The 9,112-nt window shown below is 48.0% G+C and overlaps 1 protein-coding gene across 1 annotated transcript in view; it reads left to right on the top strand.

The window, feature by feature from the left end:
- Nucleotides 1–214: 214 nt before the first annotated feature.
- The window catches only part of LOC117443084 (integrin alpha-11-like), a gene marked incomplete at its 5' end in the record, with an annotated part of 33,519 nt that continues 24,621 nt past the window's right edge, over nt 215–9,112 (top strand). Inside the window, 7 exon segments of the mRNA XM_034079021.1 lie at nt 215–307; nt 398–514; nt 1,246–1,373; nt 2,100–2,198; nt 2,200–2,249; nt 2,631–2,775; nt 6,558–6,723. Coding sequence (XP_033934912.1) covers nt 215–307; nt 398–514; nt 1,246–1,373; nt 2,100–2,198; nt 2,200–2,249; nt 2,631–2,775; nt 6,558–6,723 — 798 coding nt within the window.

Here is a 9,112-nt window from a genome sequence, read left to right as displayed (position 1 = left end):
TCAGCAGCACGGCTGGTATTAACTGTTTTTATTTCATTTACTTATCAGTATAATAATATATATATATATATATATATATATTTCATTTTTTATTTTTATTAATATGGTGTTTGTTTTGTTTGATATCATGTGATGGTTTGTAATAGCTTAATGCTAATGCTAATGCTAATGCTAAGTCCCACTGCTAACCTGAGTGTGATACGTTGTGCGTCAGGGAGACTCTCTCTGGACGGCGTGTCGGAGCGGAAGGACAACATGAGGCTGGGGATGACGCTGACCTCTAAACCCCAGAGACAGCAGCTTCGTGGTGAGACGCTCTCACTCTCTGTCAACGATGCATGATTCATAAAGCCCTCTGAAGTCTTCGTTGGGACTGACCGCGTGTCTCCGTCCTCAGACCTGTGGTCCTCTCTGGTCTCACGAGTGTGGCATCTCGCTGTCCAGCACGGGCAATCTGCTCCAGAGTCAGCAGGTCCTTCAAGCTGTCCGCAGCCCATCGCCCCCGCCCTGCAGAGTGAGACTAACCGTATACACACCTGTATCACATCTGTATCACATCTGTATCGCATCTGTATCGCATCTGTATCGCATCTGTATCGCATCTGTATCGCATCTGTATCGCATCTGTATCGCATCTGTATCGCATCTGTATCGCATCTGTATAAGCAAAGATGGCAGAAGTACACACATCCTTTACTCGAGTAGAAGTACACGCATCCTTTACTCAAGTAGAAGTACACACATCCTTTACTCAAGTAGAAGTACACACATCCTTTACTCAAGTAGAAGACACACATCCCTTACTCAAGTAGAAGTACACACATCCTTTACTCAAGTAGAAGTACCACACTCCTTTACTCGAGTAGAAGTACACTCATCCTTTACTCAAGTAGAAGTACACATCCTTTACTCAAGTAGAAGTACACACATCCTTTACTCAAGTAGAAGTACACACATCCTTTACTCAAGTAGAAGTACACTCATCCTTTACTCAAGTAGAAGTACACTCATCCTTTACTCAAGTAGAAGTACACACATCCTTTACTCAAGTAGAAGTACACTCATCCTTTACTCAAGTAGAAGTACACTCATCCTTTACTCAAGTAGAAGTACACACATCCTTTACTCAAGTAGAAGTACAGATACTCGTGTTTAAACATGATTTGGTAAAAGTAGAAGTACTGACTGAACTTCTTTACTTCACAGTTTCATTCAATTATGATTAATTTAATTTGCTTTTCGCAGGGTGTGAGACGTTCATGGACATCGTGATCGTTCTGGACGGCTCTAACTCCATCTACCCGTGGTACGAGGTGCGGGACTTCCTCATCACCATCCTGCAGAAGTTCTACATCGGCCCAGGTCAGACGCAGGTCGGTTCATCGCTGAATTAAAAGAAGTCCAGTGGGATCAATGCAGAGCCAATGGGATCTCTCCGTAGGGTTTGGATAACAGCTGATCTAAGGTCTGAGGTTGAGACGCGTTGAAGAGACGGATCACATTTTGTTCGAGGACATTAAACCATCAGCAGTGATTTCTGAAGAGTGGACGTGTCTGAGAAACGATGGTTGTTACCAAGTGGCTGAATAGAAGTCGTGGAGGTCGTTGTACGTCATTACGCCGAACACGTGAACCCTCCTCTGAGTTAGTTCCTGTTCTGCTTGAAAGCCAGTCCCTGCCTCCTGCAAAGTGTTCAGACAAACGCTTCAACTCGTTCCATCTAGAATCTGTATGTTTGAATCTGGATCTGAAGTCGGCGTGACGTTGAAGTCGTGCTGCTGGACTCGCCTGTAGTTCCTTTGTAGCATCACGTTAGCATGTAGCTTCTGGAAATTAGATTTATGATTAGAACGTTATCAAAGTAGACATGTGGAGATGATCCGGCTGAACAAATCGTGCATTTATCAAACACTCTCGTTTCCACAGACCTTGTTTTTTACAATATTCCAAAATCCTACGGAGAAATCCCGTTGCTTTTTGTCGAGGGAACCAGCCGCTTCCTTCAGGGTCGGCCTACACAAATACCCCATCCCTGCACCGCTCGATAGTGTTGTGATACCTTCAGGTGCATTGGTTCATGTGGAGTGCTTCCTCTGCAGGTGGGTGTGGTTCAGTACGGCTCCAAGGTGGTCCATGAGTTCGGTCTGGGGGAGTACCAGACGGTGGAGGAGGTGGTGCAGGCCGCCCGGGGCATCGAACCAGCGGGGGGGCGAGGAGACCAGGACGGCCCTGGGCATCAACGTGGGGCGGTACGGCACCAAAAGAAGTCTCTTGTTTCTAAAACCCCTCCTGTTGTGTTCGTTTCTCTCCCCTTACTTTCGTGTTTCCGGTCCAGCGATTCAGAGAGGAAGAGGAAGTCCGTAGGGTATTTGGGTATTTGGGTATCAGCGACTGTTCTATTTTAACTGCTCCTACATGAACCCTTTTAAGCTGTAAACAATGTCTCAGACTATTGGATGAATATACAAGAAATAGACACTTTAAATGTATTCCCAAATCAACATTTTGAAGACACAGTATTTATGATTGATGAAAGTAGTAATCCGGTCAGGTTTGACTCGAACACGAAAGGAGGTCTTAACGCCACAACCGGGATCTCTGACGCGGTTTAACTCTGCTTTGGTCTTCAGGTCCGAAGGGTTCAAGCGAGGCGGTCGACCCGGAGCGAAGAAGGTGATGATCGTGATCACAGACGGAGAATCTCACGACAGTCCGCAGCTGGTCCAGGCGGTCGGCGACAGCGAGAGAGACAACGTCACCATGTACGCCATCGCTGTGAGTCCTTCAAGACCCAAATACCCTACGGACTTCTTTCTGAATCGCTGTACGAAATCTTGTTCGACTTTTGTACGACTTAGTGTCCAACTTCCTGTCTGACTTCTCTGACCTCCTATCCATCTTTCTGTCAGACTTTTGTACGACTTTCTGTCCAACTTCCTTTCCGACCTAATATTCGACTTTTGTACAACTTCCTGTCCAACTTCCTGTCCGACCTCATGTCCGACCTCATGTCCGACCTCATGTCCGACTTCCTGACCGACCTCTTGTCCGACTTCCTGTCCGACCTCATGTCCGACTTCCTGTCCGACCTCATGTCCTTCTTCCTGTCCGACCTCCTGTCTGACTTCCTGTCCGACCTCATGTCCGACTTCCTGTCCGACCTCATGTCCGACTTCCTGTCCGACCTCCTGTCCGAACTTCCTGTCCGACCTCATGTCCGACCTCATGTCCGACTTCCTGTCCGACCTCATGTCCGACTATCCTGTCCGACCTCCTGTCCGACTTCCTGTCCCGACCTCATGTCCGACTTCCTGTCCGACCTCATGTCCGACTTCCTGTCCGACCTCATGTCCGACCTCCTGTCCGACCTCCTGTCCGACCTCCTGTCCGACCTCCTGTCCGACCTCCTGTCCGACTTCCTGTCCGACCTCATGTCCGACTTCTTGTCCGACCTCCTGTCCGACCTCCTGTTCCTGACTTCCTGTCCGACCTCATGTCCGACCTCCTGTCCGACCTCATGTCCGACTTCCGGTCCGACCTCCTGTCTGACTTCCTGTCCGACCTCTTGTCCGACTTCCTGTCCGACCTCATGTCCGACTTCCTGTCCGACCTCATGTCCGACTTCCGGTCCGACTCATGTCCGACTTCCTGTCCGACCTCATGTCCGATCCTTCCGACCTCATGTCCGATTCCTGTCCGACCTCCTGTCTGACTTCCTGTCCGACCTCATGTCCGACCTCATGTCCGACTTCCCTGTCCGACCTCATGTCCGACTTCCTGTCCGAACTCCTGTCAGACTTCCTGTCCGTCACCTCTTGTCCGACTTCCTGTCCGACCATCTTGTCCGACTTTCCTGTCCGACCTCATGTCCGACTTCCTGTCCGACCTCCTGTCCGACCTTCCGGTCCGACCTCATGTCCCGACTTCCTGTCCGACCTCATGTCCGACTTCCTGTCCGACCTCCTGTCCGACTTCCTGTCCGACCTCATGTCCGACTTCCTGTCCGACCTCATGTCCGACTTCCTGTCCGACCTCCTGTCAGACTTCCTGTCCGACCTCTTGTCCGACTTCCTGTCCGACCTCTTGTCCGACTTCCTGTCCGACCTCATGTCCGACTTCCTGTCCGACCTCATGTCCGACTTCCTGTCCGACCTCCTGTCTGACTTCCTGTCCGACCTCCTGTCCGACCTTCCTGTCCGACCTCATGTCCGACTTCCTCCTGTCCGACCTCCTGTCCGACTTCCTGTCCGACCTCATGTCCGACTTCCTGTCCGACCTCATGTCCGACTTCCTGTCCGACCTCCTGTCCGACTTCCTGTCCGACCTCATGTCCGACTTCCTGTCCGACCTCATGTCCGACTTCCTGTCCGACTCCTGTCTGACTTCCTGTCCGACCTCATGTCCGACTTCCTGTCCGACCTCATGTCCGACTTCCTGTCCGACTCCTGTCAGACTTCCTGTCCGACCTCTTGTCCGACTTCCTGTCCGACCTCTTGTCCGACTTCCTGTCCGACCTCCTGTCCGACTTCCTGTCCGACCTCATGTCCGACTTCCTGTCCGACCTCCTGTCTGACTTCCTGTCCGACCTCCTGTCCGACTTCCTGTCCGACCTCCTGTCCGACTTCCTGTCCGACCTCATGTCCGACTTCCTGTCCGACCTCCTGTCCGACCTTCCTGTCCGACCTCATGTCCGACTTCCTGTCCGACCTCCTGTCCTGACTTCCTGTCCGACCTCATGTCCGACTTCCTGTCCGACCTCATGTCCGACTTCCTGTCCGACCTCCTGTCCGACTTCCTGTCCGACCTCTTGTCCTACTTCCTGTCCGACTTCATGTCCGACCTCATGTCCGACTTCCTGTCCGACCTCCTGTCCGGACTACCCTGTCCGACCTCCTGTCCGACTTCCTGTCCGACCTCATGTCCGACTTCCTGACCGACCTCTTGTCCGACTTCCTGACCGACCTCTTGTCCGACTTCCTGTCCGACCTCATGTTTGACTTCCTGTCCGACCTCTTGTCCGACTTCCTGTCTGACCTCCTGTCCGACCTCTTGTCCGACCTCCTGTCCGACCTCATGTCCGACTTCCTGTCCGACCTCCTGTCTGACTTCCTGTCCGACCTCCTGTCTGGACTTCCTGTCCGACCTCTTGTCCGACTTCCTGTCCGACCTCAATGTCCGACTTCTTCCGACCTCCTGTCCGACTTCCTGTCCGACCTCATGTCCGACTTCCTGTCCGACCTCATGTCCGACTTCCTGTCCGACCTCCTGTCTGACTTCCTGTCCGACCTCATGTCCGACTTCCTGTCCGACCTCATGTCCGACTTCCTGTCCGACCTCCTGTCAGACTTCCTGTCCGACCTCTTGTCCGACTTCCTGTCCGACCTCTTGTCCGACTTCCTGTCCGACCTCATGTCCGACTTCCTGTCCGACCTCATGTCCGACTTCCTGTCCGACCTCCTGTCTGACTTCCTGTCCGACCTCCTGTCCGACTTCCTGTCCGACCTCATGTCCGACTTCCTGTCCGACCTCATGTCCGACTTCCTGTCCGACCTCCTGTCCGACTTCCTGTCCGACCTCATGTCCGACTTCCTGTCCGACCTCCTGTCTGACTTCCTGTCCGACCTCATGTCCGACTTCCTGTCCGACCTCATGTCCGACTTCCTGTCCGACCTCCTGTCCGACTTCCTGTCCGACCTCTTGTCCTACTTCCTGTCCGACCTCATGTCCGACTTCATGTCCGACCTCATGTCCGACTTCCTGTCCGACCTCCTGTCCGACTACCTGTCCGACCTCCTGTCCGACTTCCTGTCCGACCTCATGTCCGACTTCCTGACCGACCTCTTGTCCGACTCCTGACCGACCTCTTGTCCGACTTCCTGTCCGACCTCATGTTGACTTCCTGTCCGACCTCTTGTCCGACTTCCTGTCTGACCTCCTGTCCGACCTCTTTTTCCGACTTCCTGTCCGACCTCATGTCCGACTTCCTGTCCGACCTCCTGTCTGACTTCCTGTCCGACCTCCTGTCTGACTTCCTGTCCGACCTCTTGTCCGACTTCCTGTCCGACCTCATGTCCGACTTCCTGTCCGACCTCATGTCCGACTTCCTGTCCGACCTCATGTCCGACTTCCTGTCCGACCTCATGTCCGACTTCCTGACCGACCTCTTGTCCGACTTCCTGTCCGACCTCATGTCCGACCTCATGTCCGACTTCCTGTCCGACCTCCTGTCTGACTTCCCGTCCGACCTCTTGTCCGACTTCCTGTCCGACCTCTTGTCCGACTTCCTGTCTGAACTCAGAATCCTGTTGTACTCAATCAACTTTCTGTTCCTGAGAACGTGGAATGTATTCCTCTTTCTTCTCCCATTTTCTCCTCGCTTATGCACCATAACCAGAGGCCCCTTTTTTATATTCTGCTACCAATCTCGTCATTGAACAGTAATTAAAAAGTTTGCCGTAATGGTTGTGAAGTGTGGGATCATGGGAGTTTCTGACACTTTAAAGCAGGAAAGTTTCATATTTTAGTTTGAAAAAGGGTTTCCACTGCATCTCTTCCAGGTTCTGGGTTATTACAACCGCCGGGGGATCAACCCTGAAGCCTTCCTGAAGGAAATAAAGTTTATTGCGAGTGACCCGGATGAGCAGCACTTCTTCAACGTGTCGAACGAGTCTTCACTGAAGGATATCGCGGACGCGCTGGGAGAGAAGATCTTCTCTCTGGAAGGTGAGTCGATCCTCTGCATGGTAAATCTGTGCTGATACAGACAGGAAGTACACACATCCTTTACTCAAGTAGAAGTACAGATACTCATGTTTAAAAATACTCTGGTAAAAGTAGAGAAGTATGGACTTCGAAATGTACTTCAGTAAAAAGTACCCATAACTAGCAGCTGTTTTAAAGAGTACCTGACCTCCCTTTATATTAATAGAACAATAATGTCATTGTTAGCTAATGAATGTTTCCATGCTGAACAACGGCAACATGACAACGTTTCCCATTGGTCCCTCTTCTTTAGAGAAGACCAGGAAGTGATGGATACACGGATCGTGTTCCAACCAATAGGCCACGCAGTGACTCTAAAGAATAATGACCACCGCACCAACACAACATTCAGACTAAAGGAACCAGCTGTTTGGGAAATGAGAGAAGTAGAAAGTACAGGTATTTGGGGTTCAACATGAGAGAAGTAGAAAGTACAGGTATTTGAGTTCAACATGTGAGAAGTATGAAAGTACAGGTATTTGAGTTCAACATGTAAGAAGTAGAAAGTACAGGTATTTGAGTTCAACATGTGAGAAGTAGAAAGTACAGGTATTTGGGTTCAACATGTAAGAAGTAGCAAGTCCAGGTATTTGTGTTCAACATGTGAGAAGTAGAAGTACAGGTATTTGGGTTCAACATGTAAGAAGTAGAAAGTACAGGTATTTGAGTTCATCATGTAAGAAGTAGAAAATACAGGTATTTGAGTTCAACATGTATGAAGTAGAAAGTACAGGTATTTGAGTTCAACATGTAAGAAGTAGAAAGTACAGGTATTTGAGTTCAACATGAGAGAAGTAGAAGTACAGGTATTTGAGTTCAACATGTAAGAAGTAGAAAGTACAGGTATTTGAGTTCAACATGTAAGAAGTAGAAAGTACAGGTATTTGAGTTCAACATGTGAGAAGTAGAAAGTACAGGTATTGAGTTCAACATGAGTTCAACATGTAGAAGTAGAAAGTACAGGTATTTGGAGTTCAACATGTAGAGAGTAGAAAAGTACAGGTATTTGAGTTCAACATGTAAGAAGTAGAAAGTACAGGTATTGAGTTCAACATGTAGAGAAGTAGAAAGTACAGGTATTTGGGTTCAACATGTAAGAAGTAGAAAGTAACAGGTATTTGAGTTCAACATGTAGAGAAGTAGAAAGTACAGGTATTTGAGTTCAACATGAGAGAAGTAGAAAGTACAGGTATTTGAGTTCAACATGTAAGAAGTAGAAAGTACAGGTATTTGAGTTTCAACATGTAAGAAGTAGAAAGTACAGGTATTGAGTTCAACATGTGAGAAGTAAAAGTACAGGTATTTGTGTTCAACATTTAGAAGTAGAAAGTACAGGTATTTGAGTTCAACATGGTGAGAAGTAGAAAGTACAGGTATTTGAGTTCAACATGTGAGAAGTAGAAAGTACAGGTATTTGAGTTCAACATGGAAGAAAGTAGAAAGTACAGGTATTTGAGTTCAACATGTAAGAAGTAGAAAGTACAGTATTTGAGTTCAACATGTAGAAGTAGAAGTAGAAAGTACAGGTTAATTTTGAGTTCAAACATGTAGAGAAGTAGAAAGGTACAGGTATTTGAGTCAACATGTAAGAAATTAGAAAGTACAGGTATTTGAGTTCAACATGAGAGAAGAGAAAGTACAGGTATTTGGGTTCAACATGTAGAAGTAGAAAGTACAGGTATTTGAGTTCAACATGAGAGAAGTAGAAAGTACAGGTATTTAGGTTTCAACAGTGAGAGAAGTAGAGAAGTACAGGTATTTGTGTTCAACATGTAAGAAGTAGAAAGTACAGGTATTTGAGTCCCCATGATAGAAGTAAATAGAAAGTAAGGTATTGGGTTCAACATGTAAGAAGTTAGAAAGTACAGTATTTGAGTTCAACATGAGAGAAGTAGAACGTACAGGTATTTTGAGTTCAACATGTAAGAAGTAGAAAGTACAGGTATTTGTGTTCAACATGTAAGAAGTAGAAAGTACAGGTATTTGGGTTCAACATGTAAGAAGTAGAAAGTACAGGTATTTGTGTTCAAAATGTAAGAAGTCAAAGTCAAAAGTCGTCAGAAGAATAAGTAGTGGAGTAAAGTACTGATACCAGAAAAATGTACTCAAGTACAGTAACGAAGTATTCGTACTCCAATACCTCCCACCTGTGGTTAGGGATGTGATTCTGAAATACTAACCCAGCTGTATCCCACCCTGAAGGCAGGCCTGAACTGGTCCAATGGGATTTCTCCATGTGATTTTGGAATATTGTAGAAAGTACAGAAGTTAGTCAGATACCAAAACAGAAACTGCAACGAGCCGTTGATCCTCAGTGGCATCGGCACTACTGGTGTGACCATTTAAAGAG

This window comes from Pseudochaenichthys georgianus, unplaced genomic scaffold (assembly GCF_902827115.2).
Source record: "Pseudochaenichthys georgianus unplaced genomic scaffold, fPseGeo1.2 scaffold_533_arrow_ctg1, whole genome shotgun sequence".
NCBI classification, from domain to species: Eukaryota; Metazoa; Chordata; class Actinopteri; order Perciformes; family Channichthyidae; genus Pseudochaenichthys; species Pseudochaenichthys georgianus.
This window is presented reverse-complemented; position numbering and strand designations above follow the sequence as displayed.